This window comes from Erinaceus europaeus, chromosome 21, assembly GCF_950295315.1.
Source record: "Erinaceus europaeus chromosome 21, mEriEur2.1, whole genome shotgun sequence".
NCBI classification, from domain to species: domain Eukaryota; kingdom Metazoa; phylum Chordata; class Mammalia; order Eulipotyphla; family Erinaceidae; genus Erinaceus; species Erinaceus europaeus.
The window spans coordinates 35,966,753-35,994,564 of record NC_080182.1 but is presented as its reverse complement, the minus strand read 5'-3'; the positions used below and the strand labels follow the sequence as shown (position 1 = coordinate 35,994,564).

General features: G+C 48.3%; 1 protein-coding gene across 4 annotated transcripts in view; it reads left to right on the top strand.

Annotated features, from left to right (window-relative positions):
- SH3BP5 (SH3 domain binding protein 5) overlaps window positions 1–27,812 on the top strand; it is a 94,054-nt gene that overhangs the window by 37,423 nt on the left and 28,819 nt on the right. For all 4 annotated transcript variants that reach the window (XM_060180833.1, XM_007529821.3, XM_060180834.1 and 1 more), the window contains exon 3: window positions 3,241–3,369. In XM_060180833.1, coding sequence (XP_060036816.1) covers window positions 3,241–3,369 — 129 coding nt within the window. The remainder of the gene's footprint in view (window positions 1–3,240; window positions 3,370–27,812) is intronic.

Here is a 27,812-nt window from a genome sequence, read left to right as displayed (position 1 = left end):
TCTTTACTCACTCCTGTTATTATTTCCTTGGCTAATGTTTGGATGTTGAACTCGTTGTTTGTGCTTCACCCTCTGGAGGACTTTTAGCTGGACTCTTGTCCTGGTTCGTGTCTCCAATATTTTTTCTTGTTGTTTTAACCATTTTAAATAAGTTAACAGTTTTTTCAATCCCTGAGTTGGAGTTCAGTGGTGTAAAAGCCTTTTTTTTTTCCCCTGTAGGCTATGGGAGCCTGAGGGCTTTTAAACTATCAATAGGCTTCTTGGCTTAATCACTGACTCCTGACCAAGAGATAAAGCAGGGTGTGGCAGAGATAATCCAGTGGTTATGCAAAGAGACTTTCACAGCCCCTCAGCTATGCCACCGAGGTATAGGTCTTCTCCTGAGTTTCCCGGTTAGATCTCTGTACCCTGGTGTCCCTCCCTGTTGCTGCTCCAGATTCTGAGGGTAGTAGCAATGGAGACTCAGAGTTGCACTTGGTGAGTCTCTGGGGAGTCCTTTCCTCCCTTCAGCTGTCCCCTTGTTGGTGGAGCAGACTGGAGGTGGTGTCTCCACTGACAAACTGTTGAACTGTTAGCAGTCACTTAATCTCTCCTTAGGCCCCCTCTCCTCTCTGTCACCAGCCACGCGTGTTTGTGCTCACGGGTGATTTACTGGGTTTCTGTGGTCATTCTAGTCCTGTCTTGTTTCGGTCCGGGTGGTCTCCTTTGGTATTCCTAGTTGATCCGGGAGAGGAGAGGAGAGAAAGCGATCTGCTGCTCGTAGCTCCGCCTCCGGAAGTCCGCTGGCTGCTCTGGACAGGTGTGACGCTTCCTCTGGGGACATGCTCTGTCTTGTTCCCTCCAGAAGTGACAGCAGGTGACTGCAGGCCTGGCTCCAGAGGAGGAAGACGGAGACAGTGAGGATGCTGATACGGGACTGGGGGTGGAGGTGCGGGGAGAAGCCAGAGCCCGTGTCAGGAGTGGGATAGGGCTCAAGGGCCGAGAAACTCCCGGAAAAGACAATGGCCACATTTTCGGAGTGTGGAGTGTGGGTCTCTTTCCTAGCTCGTGTAAACCCATGATGTGTCAGGGGGACTGAAATAGAGAGATCAGGGCCTTTCTCCCGCGTAGGAGCCAGCTTCCTGGTCCTAGACATACCTGCCCCTTCATGTGTAGGAATATCCATTACTACTCAGATAGTTACTTGTGCTGGAGGCTCTCCACAGTCAGGCAGCACATGTGTTTTACTGGAAGTTTCTTGGGGGCAGCCCCGCAGTTGGTGATCATGTGTTGTTCCTCCTCTGAGTATGTATTTTCCGTTTCTCAGACACACACACACACACACACACACACACACACACACACACACACACACACACACACACACACCCTGTACCTAGTTCCTTGTCTTTCACAATATGGTTCAGCCTAGCATGACCCACCTGTTTTTGCTCTTCCAATAAAGTTTTTTTTTTTTTTTCATATTTAAAGATAATGTATTTTATTTTTTGTGAGAGGGGAGAGTTGAGCTCTGCTCAACTTTGGCATAAAATAGTGTTGGGAATTGCAGCTGCATCCCCTGGAGCCTCAGGCAGGCAAGTCGGTGCTCTAACCAACTGTGCTCTCTCCCTGGATCCCTTCCCAGACTCCCCCAAGGTGTGCCTTGCTCACTGCCGACTCCCAAGATGGATGGCCTGTGCTGTGTCTTGCCAGGGTTCCAGCTTCCTTCAGCTTCTTCTACTCTGCCACTTCCTCTCCCCATAGAGAGCGTGGCTTGGCTGCTTGTTGGGAACTGTCCTGACGTGCATTTCCTCTCCCTCGAATCAATTCTGCTCCTGCTTTACTTAGGCTCCGGTTTGGATATGACAGCCTGGGGGAGTTTTCTGGAATTCTAATAACACCCCTACCTCACCTGGCTGGAGAGATTCCTTACCTCTGTGTCCCATGACACCAGGTCCATTCCCAACCTGACGCCATCTTTTCTGGAATGGGCTGTAAATACCTGCCTCACTTATTGGAGTGGAAGCTCCCTGAAGGCAGTGAGGGACCCAGCTTACTCAACCCAGCATGGGGTTTGCCACTGGGAATCAGCACCTTGTTGAATAACCACTGTGTCATGTAGTCGAGGACTTCAGGGGCATCCTCATGCTGAACTGAATCTACCATGGTGCCAGACCTCTCTCTCTCTCTTTTAACCTCCAGGGTTATCATCGGGCCTTGGTGCTGGCACTACGAGTCCACTGCTCCTGGAAGCCGTTTTTTCCACTTATTTTTATTGGATAGGACAGTAATTGAGAGGGAAGAGGGAGGGAGATGGAGACCTGCAGACCTGCTTTGCTGCTTGTGAAGCTCCCCCCCTGTAGGTGGGGAGCTGGGAACTTAAACTCAGATCTTGTGGGTTCTGGTGCTTAGTACTGAGTCGCTGAACTAGGTGCACCACTGACTGGCCCTGACTTTTCCTTTTCTTGAGAACTAGACTATTATTATTTTTATAACCGTTATTATTATTTTTTACCTTTTTATTGTTGTAGTTGTTGTTGATGTCATTGTTGGATAGGATAGAGAGAAATGGAGAGAGGAGGGGGAGAGAAAGACAGACACCTGTAGACCTGCTTCACCGCCTGTGAAGCGACTCCCCTGCAGGTGGGGAGCTGGGCGCTCAAACGGGATCCTTACGCTGGTCCTTGTGCTTTGCGCCACCTGCGCTTAACCGCCTGCGCTACCGCCCGACCCCCAGAGCTTTATGACCTAACCTGCCCTGTCCAGTGTAGCAGTCACAGCACAGTCATTTGCAAAATGGGAATATTTTACATTTCCTGGGAGGTAAGATAGCGGAGTGGAGAAAGCCCTGGACTCTGAAATGTGAGGCCCTGAGTTCGATCCCTGACACCACATGTGCTGGAACGATGCTCGGGATCTCTCTCTCTCTCATGAATAAGACTCATCAGTCATTCTTTAAAAAAAAAAGATTTTTAATTAAATGCAAATGCGTTAGGAACTCATTTCCTGGGCCACACCTGGCTTGCGGCTACCCTCCCGGATGGTGCAGACAGTAAAGCAAGACCAGCTCCCCAGACAGTGCTCGCGGACTGGGCCGCCACCTCACACACATTGCTTTCCTAGATCTGTATTTGGGGGCCCAGAGGTTGTGAGAACTCCTCAGCGCTCCTTGGGGTTTCTGGCGCGGACAGACAGATGGATTATTCCCTTAGAGCCCCGCCTTCACTCTGAGCCATGTCTCACCATTTTGCCCGGCTGCAGGATGCGCGTCAGAAGTTCCGCTCTGTGCTGGTTGAGGCCACCGTGAAACTGGACGAACTGGTGAAGAAGATGGGCAAAGCCGTGGAGGATTCCAAGCCCTACTGGGAGGCTCGGAGGGTGGCGCGCCAGGTAAGAGTCTGCCTTCATTTCAGCTCCTAATGCTTTAGTTGTTTGTTGTTGTTGTTTTGTTGTTTTTTTTTTGACCAACTATATAGTGATGCCAGCAACTGAACCTGGGACCTTGACGTCTCGGGCAGGAAGATCTTTTCGCATAACCTCTACTGCTATCTCCTTGGCTCCTTCTGTGCCTGATACTGTTAATAGTGTGGGGCTGGGAGCGGGGAGGTGCTGGCATCTGGGTGACACTGTGTGGATCTGCTTTGTGCCCAGGCCTTCTTGTCAGGAGCTGGGCCAGTGTATGGGGTGAGAGGCTGCATCTGGGACACGAGGCCACTTCTCCGTCCCCTCCCGGTGACAGCCTGGTGGGCAACAGGAGGAGGGCTTGCTCCCGCTTTCCTCCCCGGACTTTGGGAGCCCAAAGAGGCAACTGAGGCCCTAAGACTGGAAGAGGGGCGACAGGCAAAGGGGGAAGCCATGTTGGCGTGCTCATTGAGGCTACACAGATTGACTCTGGTTTCAGGAGGTTGCCTGATACACCACTGTCTGGGTCACCTTCTGGCTCCGGCAGCCACGCCTGGTGAACAGGAATGAAAAGAGTCCCCTCATACTTCCAGTGTCTTCTGTGCCATGGTCTGGGGGGGCTGGGGCTTGCCTCCAGCCTAGGTTCATGTGGGCCTCCTTCCGGTTAATTACCAGCCAAGGCTGGTCTCTGTGGGTGGCACGTTTGTCCTTCTGTCAACAGTCCCAGTTGCCTTCTTTCTGTGTTGGGAACTGCTGCCTCCATGTGTCAGAAAATGTTCAGTGGGTGACAGGCCCTTGTGCACCTACTATGTGCACACCAGTGTTGTGCATGATAGAAAAAACAGTAGATCAGGTAAACCCTTGGGAAGTTCAGGCCTAGAAATCTAGAAGCCTCTTCACAGGCGGTGATGGAGGTCTGTAGGTGTCTATCTTTCTCTCCCACTCTGTCTTCACCTCCTCTCTTGATTTCTCTCTGTCCTATCCAATAGCAACAGCAATAATAATAATAACAACAACAACAATGATAACAAGGGCAACAAAAGGGAAAAATGGCCTCCAGGAGCAGTGGATTCGTGGTGCAGGCATGAGCCCCAGCAATAACCCTGGAGGCAAAAAAAAAAAAAAGGAAAAAGAAAAATCTTGAAGCCTGTTTGTTACAACCAGCGCCACTGCAGGATACAGGGACTCGAGCGTCACTGCCTCCAGGACCTCTCGGCTTTCTCACCAGCGAAGGTCCCCTTGATACTTTGGCACTTCTGCCTTCAACCCCAAAACTTTGGGTTTTGCATGCTGGTTGGAATATGCCAGATAGATTGCTTTGTTTCCTAGACAGAAAAGCTGACTCAGACCTCTCCTCACTCCCAGGCCTGCGGGACGGGGCCTCTGAGCAGCACGGCGCCATTACTCACTTTGCAGTTGTGCCTGCTCCCTCTTCTGCCTCCCTCTGGGCTCTGCCCAGGCCTCTAGATTTCTAGGCAGAAGTCCTTTTCCAAAAGGGGCTCCCCTGCCCCACGAAACTCCAGATTCTGAGAAATCACTCTGCATTAAGGTCCTGTCTACTTGTGGCCCAGTGAGTAGTGTTCTTGACCTAACGTTGTGGTGTGAAGGGCTTGGATTAACTTTCAGGGGAGCTTCGTGATGATTTCCTGTAAATATTGGAGACTGGTGAGGTTGTGAAATCTCCGTTTTGGAAGATCTCCCAACACTTGAGTGTTCTGACCCTTTGAATCCACAAATACAGACTTAACAGCATCCCATGCCATTAATAACAGTTAGCATGTCAGTAGTGGTCTCTTAAATCCCATGTCATTAATAACAGCATGTCAGTAGTGGTCTCTTAAATCCCATGCCATTAATAACAGTTAGCATGTCAGTAGTGGTCTCTTAAATCCCATGCCATTAATAACAGCTAGCATGTCAGTAGTGGTCTCTTAAATCCCATGCCATTAATAACAGCTAGCATGTCAGTAGTGGTCTCTTAAATCCCATGCCATTAATAACAGTTAGCATGTCAGTAGTGGTCTGTTAAATCCCATGCCATTAATAACAGTTAGCATGTCAGTAGTGGTCTGTTAAAGGCAGGGGTGGTGGCCCAGCAACAGAGCCCACTCCCTGCACATGTGAGGCCCTAGGTTTGACCCTTGAAATGGCATGAAATGATGGCGTGGAACTCTGGTCTTTCTCACTCTTCTCTGTTAAAAACAGACGGCTCCATTGGTAGGTCACATACGCTGTCATGCCCGAGACCTTCAGTTTGAGTCCTCCTGGGGGCCGTGTAGCTCGTTCTCATTTATAGCAGTGAAGCCCCACCAGGGTTGGGGGTTGGTTTGCAGTGCTGGTGTGCAGAAGGGGTTCAAAGACGTGACTTGACCAGCCGTTGATCTCTTGGCCTTTCCTGGCCCTCTCTTCCTGGTGTTTGGGGCTTTTCCTTGCCCTGTCATCTTAACTCCTGATTTCACTCCTTGCCCCACAGTTAGAGAAGCAGGCGGATGGGGAAACAAGTGGCAAATCCAGCTTCCACTGGGTTGGGTTCCTTCGAGAATCAACACATGCAGATTTCACAGCCCTCCCTCTGCACCCCAAATCCCTTTTAACTGGACAAGAGCCAGAAGGAGCTGGGGTGGGGAGGCCCACAGGCAGCGGTATGCCTGGCACTCACGCATCCTTTTGCTTGGCCAGCAAGGACAATGACTGTGACAATTACTGAGACCTGTGGCCAAGCCACTGAGTCACTGGGTCTAATCAGATAATACCCAGACCTGGCAGGTGACTCATTGATTCTCAGCAAGCAGAACCCAGAATGTGTGTTGTGAGAATCCTGGCTGCTCTCTGCCTGTCAGCCCGGGGCCTCCTCCTGCCTTCTTGCTTGTTGGGCGGGGAGAAGGGTGGGGAAGAATCTGAGGGCCCCCAGCCCCTCAGTGCTGAGGGGCCTTGCTGGTCTGTAGTGGAGGAACTGGAAAGACGCTCAGAGACAGAGGCTGGGTGTATGGCTGTCGTGTTGACTGTGGAGGAGATAGATGGTGGCCTCCTGGCCGCCGGCCAAGGGCTTGGCCTGTTTGTGCACCGGTTTCTCTAACCTTCCTGCTGGTGGTGAGGGCAGGGCCAGCCGCTGCCAAGTGGGGCTTCCTGTTTTCTTCCTCTGACCCTGCCCCCACCCCCTGCCTTTCTGTGTTTACATGTCCCCTGACCATGCATAGCGGGGATGGTCTCTGAGTGACATTTTCAAAAGGCCGGGGGTGGGGGTGGGGAGAAAGCCCAGTGGTAGAAGACCAGATTTGCATGCCAGAGGCCCCAGAGGCTCCAGGTTCTATCCCTGACACTGCCGTATGTCAGAGCTGAGCCGTGTCTGGGTTTCCTCTTTAAAAAAAAAAATTTTTTTTAAAGATTTTATTTATTTATGAGAAAGCTAGGAGGAGAGAGAAAGAACCAGACATCACTCTGGCACATGTGCTGCCGGGGTTCGAACTCGGGACCTCATGCTTGAGAGTCTAAAGCTTTACCACTGCACCACCACGCAGACCACTGGGTTTCCTCTTTTTATAAATTTAGTAGATCTTAAAAAATATCGTATGAAATAGACAAAGGGAATAAGACACGTCCGTACACCTCCTGTTAAAGTTTGCCGTTGATCTCCACTTCTCCTGTTTTTAAATAAGAGCTCACATGTAGCAGTGGTTTTAGATGTCTGAAGCCCAGGCCTGTCTCACCAGAGCCGCAGAGACTCAAAAAGAGAAGCTCTCGCAGCCCTTGCTGTTACAGAAAGCTTTCACCCAGATTTGTCCTAGAAGTCGTGTCTGTCCATTAACGTTTGCATGGACTTGATTGTCATGGGTGCCAAGTCACTTTCCTACTTAGGAGTCCGACCCAGTTCTGTGAGCATGTAAACCTGGTCCAGATTATGGCCAGAGGACTTAGAATGGGACTTTTTTTTTTTTTTTTTTCTTTTTTCTTTTCTCCTCCCTTCCCTGGGCTGGGCTGGGCTGGGCTGGGCTAGGCTGGGCTGGGAGCAGGAAACTGACTCTGATTTATTTCAGGGATTTTGTCCTTGAGCCAGAACTTGTTTATAGGGCTGCTTTAATATTTATCTGCCAGCCTATCTGGCCTCCACTATGGGGCAGGGGTCTCCTAACCAGGGGAGAGGCCCCTGTGTGTGACTCAGGAAGCCTGAGGGGCCGGTGTTTCTTGCTCCTTTTCAACTCCAGGTTCTGATTGCTCTCTGTGACTCTGGACTTGTCATTTGATCAGAGTCAGTCCTTGTCAATGTCTTCCTGTGTGGTAAATTGTAATGTAATTTCTGTTTTATTTCTTTTTCTTTTCCATTTTATCTTGAGTTTTTTTTTTAATTTAAAAATATATTCCTATTTTTATTTTTGAAAACACTTTAAAGTTTGCAATTCAGTAGCATTAAGAGCACTTACAATGGGGCCGGGCAGTGGTGCACCTAGCAGTGTGCACACATTACCATGTGCCAGGACCTGGGTTCAAACTCCTGGTCCCCCCATAGGGGAAGCTTCATGGGCAGTGAAGCAGGGATGCAGGAGGTGTCTTTTTCTCTCTCCCCTTTTTTTTTTTTTTTTTAAATCTCCCCCTTCCCTCGAAATTTCTCTATTTCTATAAAAAAGAAAGGAAGAAGAAGAAAGAATGAAAAAAGCTACCAAGCCTGGTGACAAAAAGAAAAAAAATCATCGCTGTACACCTTATCTCCTGAACTCTCACTCATCTTCCTCAAATGAAATTCTACACTAACTACATTATAACTCCCCAGTTTTCTCTCTTACTTGCCTGCCCCTGCCCCCAGCTTAAACCTCCCCCCCCCCCCCATTTTGCTGTCTGTCTCTGAGGACCTGACTGCATTAATCACTTCATGATAGGCCTCCTATCATGTCTGGCTCGTTGTTCTGAGCATACACCTTCTGGGTTCAGTCACGTGTGTGAGAATTTCATTCCTTGGGGAGTCGGGCGGTAGCACAACAGGTTAAGCGCAGGTGGCGTGAAGCACAAGGACCGGCATAGGGATCCCGGTTTGAGCCCCTGGCTCCCCACGTGCAGGGAGGTCGCTTCACAGGCCACCGTGAAGCAGGTCTGTAGGAGTCTTTCTCTCCCTCTCTCTGTCTTCCCCTCCTCTCTCCATTTCTCTCTGTCCTATCCAACAACAACAATAACGACAAGGGCAACAAAAATGGGGGGGGGGGAATGGCCTCCAGGCACCAAGCCCCAGCAATAACCCTGGGGGCAAAAAAAAAGAATTTCATTCCTTTTTATATGGTGCTGGGGATTGAACCCGGGGCCTCAGGCATGCAGGGCATGTGCTGTACTGCTGAGGCACACCCCTGGCCTAGTGTTTAGTTTCTTTCTTTTTTTTTTTCTTTCTTTTTGTGAGAGAATGAGAACTGTCCCACCATTCATAGACTTCTGCCTGTTGCTTTCTTCCCCCTCCCTTCATTTGACAGAAGGGCACGCAGACACCCCATAGGAGGACCTCCACGGGGAAGCTCAAGATTGTGCTGAGAGAACAGGAAAGAAACCACAGCATCAAAGGTCCCTTCAGTGCAGTGGGGGCTGGACTCAGACCTGGGTTGGGCATCTGGCAAAACAACCACTAATCCAGTGAGCTATTGGACTGTCGGGACAGTCATGTCAAACTTTTCTAGGCAAAAATGCACTAATCCTTTAATTTTTTTTTTTTTTTTTTTAACCAGAGCACTGCTCAGCTCTGGTTTATGGGGTGGGGGTGGGGGGGATGGTGGCATGGCGTTGAACCAGGGACTCTGGAGTCTCAAGCATGAGAGACTCTTTGTATAACCATTATGCTGTATACCCCACCAACCCCCCCCCCAATTTTTAAAATTATCTTTATTTTATTTACTGGATAGAGACAGCCAGAAATTGAAAGGGAAGGGGGTGATAGAGAGACAGTAAGACACCTGTAGCACTGCTTCACCACTTGCAGAGCATTCTCCCTGCAGGTGGGGACCGGGACTCGAACCTGGGTCTTTGCGCATTGTAACATGTGCGCTCAACCAGGTGCACCACCACCCGGCCCCCTCTCTTTTTTTTAAATTGAAAAAACATGATCTTATTTTATTTACCAAAGCACGGCTCAGCTGTAGCTTCTGGTGATGCAGGGAGTTGAACCTGAGACTTTGGAGCCTTAGGCATGAGAGTTTCTTTGCATAACTTAATTTATTTAAAGGAAACATTGACAAAACCATAGGATAAGAGGGGTACAGCTCCACACAGTTCCCACCATCAGAACCCCGCATCCCATCCACCCCAGCCTTTTTTCTGTCTAAGTCAGCCGGGAGTGATGAAGCCCCAGCAGTGAGCCCCACACCACCCCCTTGCCCACAAAGCCAAATAATCTTCCATTAATTGTGTATGTGTATGTATACATACTACACTACATTTTGGGGTGGTGTTTTTTTTTGAATTCTTTTTCTGGAAGTTGGACAGCCTTTTTAAATTTAAAACAAATATATATACACACATTTATTTTATGGTTGGAATGTGCCAGAGGCCTTGGCAAACCTGAAAGGTGGCATAAATGCCAAATACTGAGTGTGATTTAGGGCTGAGAGTTACCTGTCCTGCATTTTCTGGGGCCATGGGAGACCATGTCCTATAGTTAACTTCCTCTGGGGAAGTAGGGAGAGAGGGGAAGCATTTGAAACTTGATGGGTGACGTAGAAAAACGTGTCCTGTAAGCCCGACTTGGCTTTGAATTCCTGTTACCACTTGACCTCTGTAGGTTCCTTCCTCTCATCTGTAAAACAGAGTCATGCAGCGAGTTGCTTTTATTGTGCTATAAACCACTTCCACACCCACAGTTTCAAGCACTCATGTAGCTCAAACCTTTGCTGGTAGGTTTTCTGATCTTGGGCTTGGCCAATTGGATGCACTTGTTATCAGGGTTGGTGTTTGCCTGGGCTTGGATGACCCTGTTGAGGTGTTGGCCGTTTGTCAGCAGAGGTGTTGGGGTGACTGGACCTTGCGTGTCCCACTCCACAGGCTAGCGAGGGCTGCTTCATGAAGCCCTGGGACTCTAGGAGATAGTAAGGGAAGTCTTTTTCCAGCCTCAGTGCAGAGTCAACTGCAATGGCCACCTTTTTACAAAGAGAGACTCAGGCCCGGGGCTCTGAAATCCCAGGTTGAATTTCTGCACCACCATAAACCTGAGAGGTCAACTGTGCTTATGTCCCTACGTTGAGTGTTTCTTTATGTATCTGATAGCTTTTCAGTTTGCTTGGCTTTCTGAATAATTAGACATCTTGTCCTTTTGATTCTACTGACAATTATCCTTTATAAAAATGATCAACTCCGTGGTTGGCGCAGTGATAAAGCTTTGGACTCTCAAGCATGAGGTCCTGAGTTCGATCCCCGGCAGCACATGTGCCAGAGTGATGTCTGGTTCTTTCTCTCTCCTCCCATCTTTCTCATTAATAAATAAATAAAATCTTAAAAAAAATCAACTCTGTACAATATTCCTCTATAATAAAACAAGATGAGAAAAGGGCCCAAGGTTTCCCTGGGCCTGGGAGATGTGACTGTAAATTCCTTTGGCTTTCAGCCTAGCACCACCGCCCTTTATGTGTTTTTTAAATTGGTCTTGACCTCTCAGGAATTGACGCCAAATGGGAAACACACAGTCGGTCGGTTGCTTGCTTCCCAACCTCCTCCGTTGCTTCATCCTTTGGCGCTTCCTAGAACAGACTCGTGCACCAGTCTGCACATTGCTCCTTCCCTTTTCAGGATATGCTGTGCTGCTCACTCAGTGACTCTGACTCTGCTGTGAACAGCACTATGGTTCGTGTGCTGAATAAAGCTCCTTGTAGACATGCCGTCCAGGGCCTGGAGATAGCTTATCCGGTAGAGGGTACATTTTGCTATGCACAAGGACCCAGGCTTGAGCTCTTGTCACTAGCATGGGAGCCCCATCCATGACAGGTGCTGTGGTTTCTCTTTCTCTCTGTCTCTCTTTAAAACTTAGAAAGGGCGTAAGGATCCTGGTTCGAGCCCCCAGCTCCCCACCTGCAGGGGAGTTGCTTCAAAAGCAGTGAAGCAGGTCCGCAGGTGTCTGTCTTTCTCTTTCCCTCTCTGTCTTCCCCTCCTCTCTTCATTTCTCTCCTATCCAACAACAACGACAACAATAATAACTACAACAATAACAAGTATAACAATAAAACAACAAGGGCAACAACAAAAGGGAATAAATAAATATTGAAACTTAGAAAGGGGGAGTCTGGGCAGTAGCGCAGCAGGTTAAGCACATGTGGCGCAAAGCACAAGGACCGGCGTAAGGATTCCGGTTTGAGCCCCCGGCTCCCCACCTGCAGGGGGGTCGCTTCACAGGCGGTGAAGCAGGTCTGCAGGTGTCTGTCTTTCTCTCTCCCTCTCTGTCTTCCCCTCCTCTCTCCATTTCTCTCTGTCCTGTCTAACTACGATGATATCAATAGCAACAACAATGATAACTACAACAATAAAACAACAAGGGCAACAAAAGGGAAAATAAATATTTTTAAAAAATTAGAAAGGGAAAACTCTGTAATTACAAAGTCTTGGCATGCTAAAGGTACTTTCTACTTAAGATATGTCACAGTCCTTTTAAAACATATTATTTCGGGAGTCGGGCTGTAGCGCAGCGGGTTAAGCACAGGTGGCGCAAAGCACACAAGGACCGGCATAAGGATCCCGGTTCCAACCCCGGCTCCCCACCTGCAGGGGAGTCGCTTCACAGGCGGTGAAGCAGGTCTGCAGGTGTCTATCTTTCTCTCCTCCTCTTTGTCTTCCCCTCCTCTCTCCATTTCTCTCTGTCCTATCCAACGACAACAACAATAATAACTACAACAATAAAACAACAAGGGCAACAAAAGGGAATAAATAAATAATAATTAAAAAAAACAACATATTTCAATGAGAGAGATACAAAGAGAAAGATACATAGAGATCAGACCACTGTTCAGCTCTGCTGGGGGTTAAATCAGGGACTTTAGAGCCTCAAGCATGAAAACCTTTTATATAACTATTACACTGTCCCCCCCCCCTTTTTTTTTTTTTAATGAGAACAAGGCTCAGCATCAGGCCTTCAGACAGGTCTCTGGGATGTGGGGCTCCTATTGTTGGTGACATCAGCTGGGCACTGATGCCAAACCTCAGGTTTGGACATGAAGGGCGGCACGGGGCCCTGGTGTGCGGTCTGCTCTGTGCAGGGAAGACACGTCACTCCCCGTCTCATCTTCGTACCACAGGTGAGGAGAGGCCGGGAGGGAGACTTTACCGTATTAGCCCTTACGCTGTGGAGAAGGCGTCTTCAGGAGTGTTTGGGCTGCATCTGACTAACCTGCGGAGCGAATGAGAATGGGAAGAATGGGGAGCTGGCCATGGGGAGAGGTGGTGAGCCCCCTTTTCTGGGTATTAAGATAATGACTGGGGCTGGGGAGGTGGTGGCTTAGCAGATGGAGTCTAGGTTTTGCTTATGTGAGGCTTTGGATTTGATCAGTACTGCACATACATGAGCGGTGTGGCCTTATGTCTAAAAAAAATAATAGTAATAATCAATCAATAAAATGGTAAAACAGCTGCTTCTTTCTTCTTTTTTTTAAATTTTTAAAAAAATATTACCTTTTGTTGCCCTTTTGTATTGTTGTTGTTGATGTCGTCGTCATTGTTGGATAGGACAGAGAGAAATGGACAGAGGAAGGGAAGACAGAGGGGGAGAGAAAGAGAGACACCTGCAGACCTGCTTCACCGCCTGTGAAGCGACTCCCCTGCAAGTGGGGAGCTGGGGCCTTGAACCAGGATCTTTATGCTGGTCCTTGAACTTGGCGCTACCTGTGCTTAACCCACTGTGCTACCACCCGAGTTCCCCCCCCTTTTTTTTTTAAAAAAAAGATTTTATTTATTTATTCATGAAAAAGATAGGAGGAGAGAGGGAACCAAATGTCAGTCTGGTACATGTGCTGCCTGGGATTGAACTCAACCTCATGATTGAGAGTCCAGTGCTTTATCCACTGCGCCACCTCCTGGACTACTCTCTCTCTCTCTCTCTCTCTTTTTTAAAATAACTTTTTTAAAAATTTTATTTTATTTTTGAGAGAGATGCAGACAGAGATAGAGAGAAACACCACAGCACTGCTCAGTTCTGGCTTATGGTGGTACAGGGGATTGAACCTGGGACTTTGGAGTCTCAGGCATGAGAGTCTGTTTGCATAACCATTGTGCTATCTCCCCCACCCTGGACCACTCTTTTTATTTTTATTATTATTTTTTTTTATAGAAGAGGAAACTGAGGCTTAGAGAAGTTGAGTTATTTAGGGGAACTTCCCACAGTCCCCTTAGCTAACAATACCTTGTCCTCATAACCAGGTGACACTGGAATCATCAACACAGGATGGTTGGGTGGTGGCACATCTGGTAGAGCACATGTCACCATGTACAAGGTAACCCCAGTTCAACACCCTGACCCTCACCTGCAGGGGAAGCTTCACGAGTGGTGAAGCAGTGCTGCAGGTGTCTCTCCCTCCCTCCCTCTCTCTCCCTTTCCTTCTTCTGTCTCTATCAAAAATAAATCAATAAAAGTAAATTTTTTAAAAGTATTTTCAGCACATTGAGGTTCTGGAAGTGTAGGGGAAGGTGTCCCTTCTCCGTAGCTTGGAGGAGAGGAGGATGATTTAGACCCTGTCTGCCTGGTACTGCTGTCCCTGACCTGGTCTCTAGGCAGCTTGCAGTTCCCGGTGAGCCCTAGTGCTTTTCCTCGCTTAGGGGCACAGGGCCAGTGGAATGAGCCTCCTGCTCATCTGCACAGTGGTCTCCCTGCCTTCTCTGCCCTGGGAAACCATGAAACTCCGGCTCCAGGTCATTGGGGGCCTTTGACACTTCTTATCTGGTTGGCCCTCAATCCCACGTCCCCTGGGACTTCTGGCCAACTTTGTCTCTCTTCCCTTCTTTCTGGTCACTTTGTGTCTGCTGAGCTGTACCCCTGCCTGGGTGGGAGGCCCATGGTGGGACCTGGGTGAGGAGGTCCAGGGCAGTGACGTGTGGCTCTGGGACCCTGGTGGCTGTTCCCACTGGGAAGCCACACATCAGTTCCTGGGGACTGCGTCACTCGGTGGCCCCTGGTCAGGGCACTTGTCCCAAAGCAAAGTTTCTGGTGATTGATGACAAGAACGGGGGAGGTGAACTGTTCCCTCTCCCTGTAACAGAAGAACAAGATGCAAGCCCGCCCTGCGGTCTTGGTTGAGATTCTGGAGAAGCAACAGCTGCTTGGATCAAGATGGGGTTACTGTGTGTGTCTGTGGTGGGGGTAGGGGGGTGATCTCTTGCTCTTCCACTCTTCCCATCTATTGGAAATAAGGAAGAATGCAAAAGTAGAGCCCAGGAGCAGTGGTTATGCTTGCATGAGGCTTTGAAACTGTAAGGAAGAAGCTGAGACCAATGGAGAGCAGAGTGGTGGCTACCGGACTCAGTCAGAGGAGACCTTGAGTTCTCCCAGTCCGTCCCCTTTCGCCTCAGAGCCCTTCACCTCCTGCTCAGCCGGCCTTGGTGTTCAGGCTCCTCAGCTGGGTCAGGGCAGCTAGTGTTGCTGGCCTTGAGGCTCTCCTCCCGGTGGTGGAATGGCCACTTGCACTTGCCTCTTTTCTGCCTGGTGGGTGGCAGGGAGCCAGGGGCAGGGCACTTGCTGCTGCGGGGGGCTTAGCTGGTGATGCTGGCCACCACCACCTTCCTGCCGGGGAATGCCTTTGTTACTTTGATGGTCTGTGTACTCATTTCTCCACTGAGAATGTTGCTAGGCACTAGGGAACTTCTGTTGCCATTGAGGCAGGAATGCCTCTCAGCTTCCCTTAGGTTTGTAAAGGTTGCCAGGGACAGCCTCCTAGCCTACTTGTCACTTAGGTATGGCTGAGTCCTAGTGAGAGTTGCTGAGTGGGTCACATACTGTCTACTGCTGAGAGTGGATAGAGCGGAGGAGCCCGATGCTGAATCTGAAAGCAGGTTTCTCTCTTCTTTTTTCTTTTTTAAAAATATTTATTCTAGGGAGTCGGGCGGTAGCGCAGCAGGTTAAGCGCATGTGGCGCAAAGCGCAAGGACTGGCATAAGGATCCCGGTTCAAGCCCCCGGCGCCCCACCTGCAGGGGAGTCACTTCACAGGCGGTGAAGCAGGTCTGCAGGTGTCTGTCTTTCTCTCCCCCTCTGTCTCCCCTCTATCCTGTCCAACAACAACTACAAGGGCAAAAAAGGGGAATAAATAAATATTAAAAAAGAAAGTGTTATTATTCTAATTTTTAATGAGTAAAGATAGTAAAAGAGAGATAAAGACCAGAGCACTGCTCGGGGTCTGGCTTTTGGTGGTGCTGGGCATTGAACCTGGGACCTCAGCCTCAGGCATGAAAGCCTCTTGCAGAACCATGATGCTGTCTCTCCAGCCAGGTTCCTCTTTTTCTTCAGTCTGCATCTGTCTACCCACCCGTCTGCCCATTTTCAATAAAATCGTCGCACTGACTTGGATCTTCCCCCTCTGCCCTGGAAGGAGTGACAGGGAATTGATTTCTGAGAGAGTGAACATCAGAGCAGGGGCTGTCTTTGGGTTCAGCCTTTTTTTTTTTTTTTTAATTAGCTTTTTTAACTTATTGGATAGAGACATCCAGAAATCAAGAGGGAGAGGGTGAGAGAGAGGGAGAGAGACAGAGAGACACCTGCAGCACAGCCTCACCACTTGCAAAGGTTTCCCCCTGCAGGTGGGGACCGGGGGCTTGAACCCGGGTCCTTGCGCATTGTAAAATGTGCGCTCAACCAGGTGCGCCACCACCCGGCCCCTGGGTTCAGTCTTGCCAAAATAGGTAGTAGGTCTTTCCATGCTGCCAGGCCACTAGGTTTGGTCCCCAAATAGCGACCTTTGCTTGCTTGGCCTGCTGCTTTTCTTCTTTTCTGCTCCCCTCCCTCCCTCCTATACCACTGTGATCTCATAGTCTTCCTCTTTATTTCTGTGAAAATCCACCCTAAGGAATTGGATCAACTGGTGCTGTGTGGTGATGCATTTGGTCGACTGCACATGTTTTAGTACACAAGGACCCAGGTTCAAGCCCCTGGTCCCCCTGCAGGGGAAAGCAGGACTGCAGATGTCTCTCTGTCTCCCTCTCTGTCTCTCCAGTCCTCTTGGTCTCTACTCAAGAAATAAATGAAGATAATACAAAGAAAAAGAATGGGATGGACTTACACTAAGAAGTAGATGACTAAAATTACAAGTTTAATATGAAGTTCCCCCCCCCCCCAAATAAAAAAGCAAAACAGAAGCAGATGGCTGACAGGGCCCTAGGCTTATGGCCTTTCTCTGGACTTTAAAGGTTTCAAGAACCTTTGCCATCATGTGGAATTCACTGCTCCCAGCCTGGTGACCACCCCTGACCATGTGGGGGTTTGACCCCCACACCAAGAACCTCTTGACATGTACGTGAAACAACGGTGCCCCTCATGCCTAGCGGGAAAGGCCTAGGACCATCTGCTTCCTGTGAAGTAGACTGCCCTCATGGTGAAGTTTAGGTTGGCAGATAGAGTATGTGATACCCAGTTACATTTGAATTTCAGCATTCTTCTTTTCTTTCTTTCTTTCTTTCTTTCTTTCTTTCTTTCTTTCTTTTTCTTTTCTTTCTTTTTTTTTAGTATATGTCACTCTCATGCTTTACTTGGAGCATAGGGGAACTGAAAAATTACTTGTGAGTTCAGTTGAAAGGTTAACTGTATCTGTACTTGCTAAATCCAGCAGCCCTGCCAAGAGGGAAGTTGTGATGTTGATGAGTCAACTAGAGAAAGTCCTCTTGGAGTCAGCTGTCTCTTTTTTGGGGTTCCCAAGTTCACAGCACGTGAACTGGGTCCCCACGTTGCCGCTTCTTGACTTGAAGCCTGAGGTGGGTACAGGGTACAGGGGAATGCTGAGGTGGGGGAGTCCAGTCAAACTGATGAATGCTCGGTGTACTCGTGGAACGTTCTGCTTTCTCTTAACCCTGGTATTTCTGGAAAATAGAATTTTTTTTTTTGCCTCCAGGGTTATTGCTGGGGCTCAGTGCCTGCAACAGGAATCCACTGCTCGTGGAGGCCATCCCCCCCCCCTTTTTGCGCTATGTGCGTTTAACCCACTGTGATATCGCCCGACCCCAGCAAATAGAATTTCTAAGATAAGTGACTTGAATCTAAGATTTTTTCTGTTCCTTCTACTCCCCCCTGCCTCTGTTGTGCTGAGTAGGTCAGCTCTCTTTAGCATTCTGAAGAGCTTCTTGAGAGTGAGGAGACAACAGCTGGGGCCCTTCTAGGATCTTCTAGAAACCCACTCGTTTTAGTTTGAGTGAGTGGGTATTGGAGTGTGAATACTCAGTGCTGAAATGAGTGGGCTTCTCAGCTGTTCTCTCTCCTGATTTCTTGGGCCATAATCTGACAAAACTCTTTTTTCCAGCTCTCTTCCCCTCCCCACTTTCTTTTTTCTTTGATATTTATTTTTTCCTTTTTGTTGCCCTTGTTGTAGTTATTATTGTTGTTGTTATTGGTGTAATTGTTGTTGGATAGGACAGAGAGAAATGGAGAGAGGAGGGGAAGACAGAGGGGGAGAGAAAGATAGACACCTGCAGACCTGCTTCACTGCTTGTGAAGCGATTCCCCTGCAGGTAGGGAGCCAGGGCTTGAACCGGGATCCTTATACTGCTGCTTGTGCTTTGCGCCATGTGTGCTTAACCTGCTGCGCTACGCCTGACTCCCCCCTCCCCACTTTCATGCCTTTGTTAGTTTGAGCATTTATTTACCTTTCCATTAACAACATTACTGGGCAGCCAGAGAAGGCTCACCTTCTCAGAGAAAAGCACTTTTTTTGTTTCAGTGAGGGCCACAGTCCGCTTTATTTAGGAAGTTCCCCTCCATGTGCTTCACTGTGCAGTAGTGGTTAAAGTGGCAGCCCAAGGAAAGCATCTGCTCATCACCAGTCTCCAGTGCGTCCCCCAGCCACCTGACAAAGCATCGCACATACACTTTGGGACCTTATCTTCCTGAAAGCGGTGGCATGTGGGAATCTGAGGCTCCCTCATTCTTAGAATTTATCTCCTGTGCTCTGATTCTGACCAGCTGGGCAGAGTTCCTTTTAGTTCTGAGAAGACTGGGTGACGTGTTTTCACACTGGCCTGTGCACTCAGCCAGGGTGGTAGGAGGCTTCTGCAGCAGCCTCCTGGGAGGGACTCAGAGGCGAAAGGCATGATGCCCAGCTATGTGGCATCCTCTGGTATCTGACTGACTCCATCGGAAAAATGACGCAGGTGGCGTTTTGTAGCCTGCAGTTCTGAAATTCACCTTGCACACAAATTGATGGTCTCATCTGGAATCAGGGATTGCACCTTGTTACAAGTAACAGGGGCCTCAGAAAACAGTGGCCTACACACACACACACACACACACACACACACACACACACACACACACACGCCTTTTCTGATTTGCAAGAGCTGAGCTGGGCAGTCTAAGGTTTGTGCTGAGATTCCGTGCTCATCACCCAGTGGCCCATTTGCAGCTCCATCCTAGTGTGTGGGTGCCATCTTCACGGACACCACATGGCCCAAGATAGCTTAGCCATCACATCTGTATTTCAGAACTGGGAAGGGGAAGGGGAAGTGATACATGCTCCTTCTGTTACAGAGTGGGTACTTGAGGGCTGGGGAAGTGGTTCAGCGGTAGAGCATGTACCTTGTTTATTTATCTTTATTTTGAATAACGACAGAAATAGAGAGGAAAGGGGAAGATAGAGAAGCAGAGTGAAAGAGGAGACACCTGCAGCACTGATTCACTGCTTGTGAAGCCCTCACCCACCCCACCCCCATCAGACCAGGGACTTGCACTAGGGAATCCTTGTGCATGGTAATGTGTATACTGGACTGAGTGTACCACCAGCTTGCCCCCCGCCCCCCCCCTGCAGTGTGTGCCTTGTATGAGTGAGGCTGTGAGTGTGACCCCTTTCCCCACACGAGAGGACAAAATGAAAAAACGGGTGAGTCCTCAAGGATAGTGGTGCAATGCTTTGTTCTCTCTCTGACGTGGAAAGACGTCGAGCTCAGCTGTTCGCCTTAGGCTTTGCATGTGTGAGGGCGACATGATCCCTGGTGTTGCGTTGAAAAAAATGAAGCGTGAGATTGGAAGTCTCAAATGATCTACTGTTTCCATTTCATTGCCAGCACCCAATCACCTCATTGCAAGGTAGGTTGGCTGGTAAGATTGTGTCTAAGGATGAAGGAGAGGAATCGGAGAACTTCATGGAATGTTCTGCTTCGGTGTTTATTCTATTCTCTGCCTGTGATGCTCTTCCTCTAGACTGACTGTATCTGTGTTGTTCATAGGAGAACTGGCGGATGTTGACCTGTTGGTACTGTGGTTGCTCTATCTTCTGGAAAGGCTCTGACTTTGGAAGAGTTAGAGGAGAAGGGGCCAAGTGGTGGCACACCTGGTTGAGCACACCTGTTACAATGCACAAGGACCCAGGTTCAAGCACCAGGTCCCTTCCTGCAGCAGGGGGAAAGCTTTGCAAGTGGTGAAGCAGGGCTGCAGGTATCGCTCCTTCTTTATCTCCATCTACCCTTTTGATTTCTGGCTGTCTCTATCCAAAAGTAAAGATAATAATAATAGTAATAATAAGAGTTTGAGGTGGACATACATGACCTGTAGAGATACGTGTTTCAACTCTTCTGAGTATTGAAAGGCAGCAAACCCCAAGTCTACTGGTGATATCACTTTGACCCTTAGTGATGTACATAAAAGCTTCCTTTCCCCTAATATTGTGCTGGAGACATACATGGAAATGCTAGCTTCCCATAACGATGGAGTTCCGTTCTTTCCCTTTCTCTCTCCTCCTCCCTCCTTCCCTCTCTCTCACTCTTTTTCTGTTTCCTCAAGTCACAGAATTCAATCATACTTTGACAAACACCAGATAAATGGCTAGTTTCCTACTGATTTTTTTTAAACCCTCATTTCTTGTGTGAGCTGTTGAAATAGCCATTTCCCTGGGGTCCCTGACTCCCAGAACTCCTCTCTTTATCTAGCCCCACTGACTCCTAACAGAATTTTAGTAAAGTGGTTTTGCTGAATATCTTGCTCAAAAAAGGTAATGCAGATGATAGTTAATTTTCCTTTTAAAATATTTCATGAAATATTTTTCTCTGTATAAAATTTTCTGTATAAAATTAACGGGGCTGGGTGGTGGCGCACCTGCTTGAGTGCACATGTTGCAGTGCACAAGGACCCAGGTTCAAGCCCCTGGTTCCTATCTGCAGGGGGAGAGCTTCATGAGTTGGTGAAGTAGTGCATCAGGTGTCTCTCTGTCTTTGCTACCTCTCTCTATGGCCCCCTCCCTCTCACTTTATGGCTGTCTCTATCCAATAAATAAATAAATAGAAAGTAAGAAAAAAAGAAAATCACATTATAAAAAATTTTCCTTATATATATTTTCCTGATATAGTTTTTATTTCACTGCTCTAAGCTGACTGTTTCAGATTGAGAAGAAGAGAGAGTGAAGAAGGGAGGAAGAGAGGGAGAGAGAGGGAGGGAGAGACCCCACAGCACTGGAGCGCCCCTCCCCGCCCCCAGTGCTCCAGATCTCTCATGGGTCCTGGGGGTTCAAATCTAGGTCATGTACCTGACCTCTCACGCATTGCCCTCCTCACGACCACCCCCAGACGAGTTATCTTTATTTTTTAGAGCTCTACTTCATTATTTAATTCATAGGAGAGAATTTATTTTTTAAAATATTTACTTATTTCCTGTCGTTGCCCTTGTTTTATTGTTGTAGTTATTATTGATGTCGTTGTTGTTGGATAGGACAGAGAGCAATGGAGAGGGGAGGGAAAGACAGAGAGGGGGAAAGAAAGACAGACACCTGCAGACCTGCTTCCCCGCCTGTGAAGTGACTCCCCTGCAGGTGGGGAGCTAGGGGCTCGAACCAGGATCCTTACACCGGTCCTTGTGCTTTGCACCACATGCGCTTAACCCGCTGTGCTACCGCCTGACTCCCAGGAGAGAATTTCTTATAAGGGAGAGTGAGAGAAGCCAGAGCTCTCCTGGTACATGCAGCAGTGGGGACTGAACCAGGTGCCTCAGGCAGGTAGACCCTGGCTCTACTTGTCCACCTGTCTCCTGACCACATGATGAGTACTTACTTTTCTCTGTCATCATGATGGTCTGTCATCAGACGTTCTTTTTAATGTCTCTTTGAAGATTCTCGTGGGTGAGAATTTCACTCTTGTCAGTGGACCTTTTGAGTAACGTAGGTTGATCTTGAATGGAAGCATTGACTCATTCCTGAGGTTCCAACCTGCCAGCCCCTCTGCCACTGCAGAGTTCTGAATAGCAAGCCCTTGCTCATACTCTGAGACGACACCTGAACATCAGTCTCTCTGTACGGTCAGGCATCACTTGATGATGGGGGTGTCTGCTGAGAGATGCATCTGCAGGGCACTTTGTGCCTGCCTACGGGTGCCTACAGCGTAATTACACAAGCCAGATACCATAGCCCCTGACATGCCATGGGCTGTGTGGAGGCACCACTGTTGGATGTGTGGCCTCTTGTCAGCCACACCGCAACTGTGCTATGCATAACTACATACTCATCCTGTTGGCTCTGTTTCTGTGGAGGACCTGGTTGAAGACACCCCTCACACTTTCTTCAGAATACAGCCCCGTTCTGAGGCCACATACAATGCTTTGGCCCAGCCTGACTCTGGCATCTGCCAGGCTTTGTGCTGTGTCTGTGTGTGCCCAGGTCCATGGTGTAGTTCCACTCACAGAACAGGATTCTGAGACACATCGTGCAATGCTCTGCATGGCTGTGCTTCCTGTTCTCTGCCTGTGACTCCCCCCACCCCCAGGCTCAAGGTGGACTGGCTGTGGGAAGCTGTGGACCGTGTGGGGGTTCCTGAAATGCAAATCAGGAAGACTGGGCCAAGACTGAGATTCTCACCAGCCACATGAAGTCGGCGACTCCCATTTGGCGGCAGTAGAGCTGGAGAATAGGTCCATCATCGTAGAAGAAGTGGCCACCTAGGCTCACCTTTCACCCTTTATGTGAATAAAACCAAAGCTCAGTGGCCAGTGGAAATGGTTCAGTCAGGAGAGCACAGACCTGTATACTGAGACCCTACATTTGATAGAGTGGTACTTGGCCCTCCATTCCTCTGTAAATTGGCCCTGTGTAAATCAAATCTTTAAAGAATGACATGAAGACACAGGCCAGTGTCATCTCAACACGTTCGCTGCTAAGCTTTCCTTCAGCTCGGTGGGCCTAGGAATATGTGCACGATTTCAGGACTCCTGTCAGCTTCTGCAGAGCCATTCATGTCTGGTGGGGTTATTACCTCAAACTAAAGTCACATGATCACGTGCTGACAGGACAGGCGACACTTTTTAAATTTTTTTTAAAGTTTTTAAAAAATATTTATTCCCTTTTGTTGCCCTTTTTGTTTTATTGTTGTAGTTATTGTTGTTGTTATTGATGTCGTTGTTGGATAGGACAGAGAGAAATGGAGAGAGGAGGGGAAGACAGAGAGGGGGAGAGAATGACAGACACCTGCAGGCCTGCTTCACCGCCTGTGAAGCGACTCCCCTGCAGGTGGGGAGCTCGAACCGGGATCCTGACTCTGGTCCTTGTGCTTTGCGCCACCTGCATTAACCTGCCGTGCTACCACCTGACTCCCCAGGTGACACGTCTATGCTGGGCTGCCTGCTTAGTGTGCCCATTCCAAGGACTTGGAATTCGTCGACTCTCAAAGCGGGTAGCTTCTGATGGAGGAACATTTGCAGATGAGGAGACTGAGTGCAGAGAAGGAAAAATAAAGTGCTCTAATAAGGGACCTGGCCGAGATTTGACTTGGGCAGCCTGAGTGCCTCAGTGCCAGGGCCTCTGTCCCTCACCTCTGCACCCTGCAGTGCCAAGGATCGAACCTAGAGCCTCGTGCACACAAGTCCTGGGGTTCTACCTACTGAGCCACCTCCCCTGCCAGCCACCACCAGCTGCATTTGCCCGTGACCCCTTATTTCTGGGAGAGCCCCCTGAGTCCTGCAGACCTGATTTCCGTGGCACTAGCCGGTGGAAAGCAGGGAATTTGCCATCCGAGCTCTTGCTTTATCAGTTAGGGCCAACCCTTGCCCCACCACCCATGTTCAGGGCTGGGAGCCAGCTGCTGCTGTAACCCTGTCACCAGGACCTTCCTGTCCTTTTATCAGAGACTCCTAGGTGGCTTGAAGTGGCTTAGGTGATAATGATTATGGGGCCCTTGATGTTCTGATGGGACTCAGGGACCATAGTCACGTTGTCACAGACCCCGTGTTTTCTCATAGAAATAAGCCCTTATGCTCACTCACCCGAGTCCCCCCGACCTCAAATGCTTGTGGAGATCCTCTCACAGGTGGTAGGTAGGAGTTGAGCCAAATCTCTCTGACCCAGCAGCCGAAGATGAGTGGGAAGAGGAAGGTTTGTCATTTCCCTGGAGCAGCTGTCACTCCACGGGCTGTGTGCCAGGCAGTGGGTAGCCCAGATGTCCCAGAGCAGCCTGAAAGCTGAGCAGATGGGAAGAAGTGACCCCCGGCTGCTGGAGCGCTGGGCATAACACCTGTGGCTTCGGGCAGTTCCGCTCTGAAACTCACGGGGACTTGGGCTCCCTCTGAGGCATTTGCCATCATGCTGAGGAGCCCCAGTGAGAAGCAGCTTCCAGTGGAAGGGCTGTCCATATGAGTATGCTCTGCCCTTTTTATTTTTTTATTTTATTCATTTATTTTATTGCCACCAGAGTTATCACTGGGGCTTGGTGCTTGCAAATGAATTCACCACCCTTGGAGGCCACTTTTTTCCTTTTATTTATTTATTTATTTTTCTTTCCTTATTTGATAGAGACAGAAATTGGGGGTGGGGTGGTAGGGAGGGAGAAAGAGACACCTGCAGCATTGCTTCATTGCTCGTGAAGCCTCCCCCTCTGGAGCTGGTCCTTGTGCATGATGCCGTGTGTGCTCTGCTGGTTACTCCAATGCCTGGCCCCTATTGGGCAGTTTTCAGACTGTCTTAGGGACCAAAGAGGAATAAAAACATCGCCCTTTGAATGCAGAGTGCCTACAGCCTCACCTTCCCAGAGATACCCCAACCACTGGGCTAGACATCATTCCTCTCGGAGGAGGCGAGGGAGGAGGGAAGGAGCGGGGCAGGGTGGGGGGGTAATTTTGATCTAGAGATTTAATGCGCACCGTCGGCGATCATTTCGATCTGGAGACAGCTGACACTTCCAACACATGATTTACTGTGTGCAGCTGGATCCTTATTTAGGTGAGTTTTCCCACCACGCAAATGGGCATTTCCCAAGGATAGATGTGCCCAGAGGGACATTCATCTGCTCGTGTGAGCCACAGAGAGGAAACTCGTAAGATGCACACATCCTGATGATGGACGCCAGGGGGCCGTTGGTGGTTTATCATTTTCACCCTAGCGTAGCTCTTTAATTAAATAGCACCGCAGTATCTGCGGTGTGCTGGTCTCTGGGCTTCGTTAGGGAAATTAAAAATTGAGTAGCAGAGTTCCTGCTCTTAAAGGCTCCCTGGTGGGTCTGGGGTAGACACAGGCTGTAAGAGATGGCAGAGACACTCCTCCCCCTATGCATAGAGGCTTTCCAAGGGGAATGGCCAGGTGTTTCTGGTCATCTGGCATGTGTGGTGGCCCCAGGCTTGAGTTGTCCTTCTGTCTTCTGTCCTCTCTGGTCTCCCTCCATGTCCCTTCTGGGTCTGTCCTACACCGACAGGTCAAGGGGAGAAAGCTGCTGGAGAATCCTGTCCCCAGGGTCCACTCCAAGTCAGGAAGTGAGTCAGTGGTCATTGAAGTCACTTGGTCTGGGATGTGAGTGTCCTCTACTTCTATGAGAGGCGGCCTCTGTGAGCAGTGCCAGCCAACTAGGTGAAGTGCTGGCTGGCTGGGGACCAGCCCTGACCCACAGGCAGAGGCTCAGCAATTGAGAAGCTGCTTTTGAAATCTCAGCCTGGCAGAGAGATTCCATGTATGCCGAGGGTGGGGGAAGAATCAGAACCATGTATGAGGCTTTAGTCTTTGCTGTTTATGTGCAGCGTCAGGGACTGAACCCTGGACCTTGCATGTAAGGCATATGCTTACCATAGAGACACCCCTCTTGCCCATTAGACATTCTTTCATGACATAAAAAAAGTTTATTTTATCTGTTTATTCTGGATACAGACAGAGACATTGTCCTCTTGAGAACAAAGGGGTAAAGTAGTGCTTTAGGTCCCTTTCTCTCTCTCTCTTACACTCACTATCTCCCTCTTCCCTTATAATTTAAAGATTTCTGATTCAGGAACATAAGTAATATTAATGACTTTGAGCCCCTTCTGCTATTCTTTCTCGAGAGGTCACTGAAATATGTTAGTTTCAGGTATACGACATAGCGACCGACACACACACGCACACACACGTACACATGAATACACATACACACATGAACACACACACACACACACACACACACACACACACACACACACACACACACATCTCAAAATGATCGAAACACTGTGTCTGGCTGCTGTTCATCACTACACGTAGTAACAGAGCTCTTCTCCTTAGGAGAAATTTAAAGATCTGAACAGCTTTCACCTATGCAATACAGTATTGTCAGTCACAGTCATACCACAGCTCTTGTTGGCTTCAGAGCTTGTTGAATTCAATATTACATGAAAAAATACTTCAGTACCTGGTCAGCACACGCCACACTGGCTAAGACCTGTATGAAGCAAGACACAGCCCAGCGTCCTGTTTCTGGACCAGACAGACGGATGTGTTAGTCTCGCGGTAGGTAGCTTGTGCTCGGTGCAGAGTGCCACATACGTGCTCCTAGGGGGTGATTTTTTTGTGCAGTGCTTGTTTTGGCCACTTGCTTTGACTCCTGGAGCCAGTTATGGTCAAGTTCTAAGGTAACACTGTATATTGAATGTGTGGGAAATCATAGCCCTAGGACTTGCTTATCTTTTAAAGTCTTTTTAAAATTTTGTTTCTAAGAGAAAGCCTTTGACAAAATACAACACCCCTTTATGATCAAAACACTACAAAAAATGGGAATAGATGGAAAATTCCTGAAGATAGTGGAGTCTATATATAGCAAACCTATAGCCAACATCATACTCAATGGTGAAAAACTGGAAGCATTTCCACTCAGATCAGGTACTAGACAGGGCTGCCCACTATCACCACTACTATTCAACATAGTGTTGGAAGTTCTTGCCATAGCAATCAGGCAGGAGCAAGGAATTAAAGGGATACACACTGGAAGAGAAGTCAAACTCTCCCTATTTGCAGATGACATGATAGTATACACAGAAAAACCTAAGGAATCCAGCAAGAAGCTTTTGGAAATCATCAGGAAATACAGTAAGGTGTCAGGCTACAAAATTAACATTCAGAAGTCAGTGGCATTCCTCTATGCAAACACTAAGCTAGAAGAAATTGAAATCCAGAAATCAATTCCCTTTACCATAGCAACAAAAACAATAAAATATCTAGGAGTAAACCTAACCAAAGAAGTGAAAGACTTGTATACTGAAAATTATGAGGCACTACTCATGGAAATTGAAAAAGACACAAAAAAGTGGAAAGATATTCCATGTTCATGGGTTGGTAGAATTAACATCATCAAAATGAATATACTACCCAGAGCCATCTAGAAATTTAATGCTATCCCCATCAAGATCCCAAGCACATTTTTAGGAGAATAGATCAAATGCTACAAATGTTTATCTGCAGCCAGAAAAGACCTAGAATTGCCAAAACAATCTTGAGAAAAAAGAACAGAACCGGAGGCATCACACTTCCAGAACTCAAATTGTATTATAGGGCCATTGTCATCAAAACTGCTTGGTACTGGAACATGAATAGACACACTGACCAGTGGAATAGAATTGAGAGCCCAGAAGTGAGCCCCCACACCTATGGACATCTAATCTTTGACAAAGGGGCCCAGACTATTACATGGGGAAACCAGAGTCTCTTCAACAAATGGTGTTGGAAACAATGGGTTGAAACATGCAGAAGAATGAAACTGAACCACTGTATTTCACCAAATACAAAAGTAAATTCCAAGTGGATCAAGGACTTGAATGTTAGACCACAAACTATCAGATACTTAGAAGAAAATATTGGCAGAACTCTTTTCCGAATAAATTTTAAAGACATCTTCAATGAAACGAATCCAATTACAAAGAAGACTAAGGCAAGTATAAACCTATGGGACTATATCAAATTAAAAAGCTTCTTCACAGCAAAAGAAACCACTACCCAAACCAAGAGACCCCTCACAGAATGGGAGAAGATCTTTACATGCCATACATCAGACAAGAGGTTAATAACCAACATATATAAAGAGCTTGCCAAACTCAAC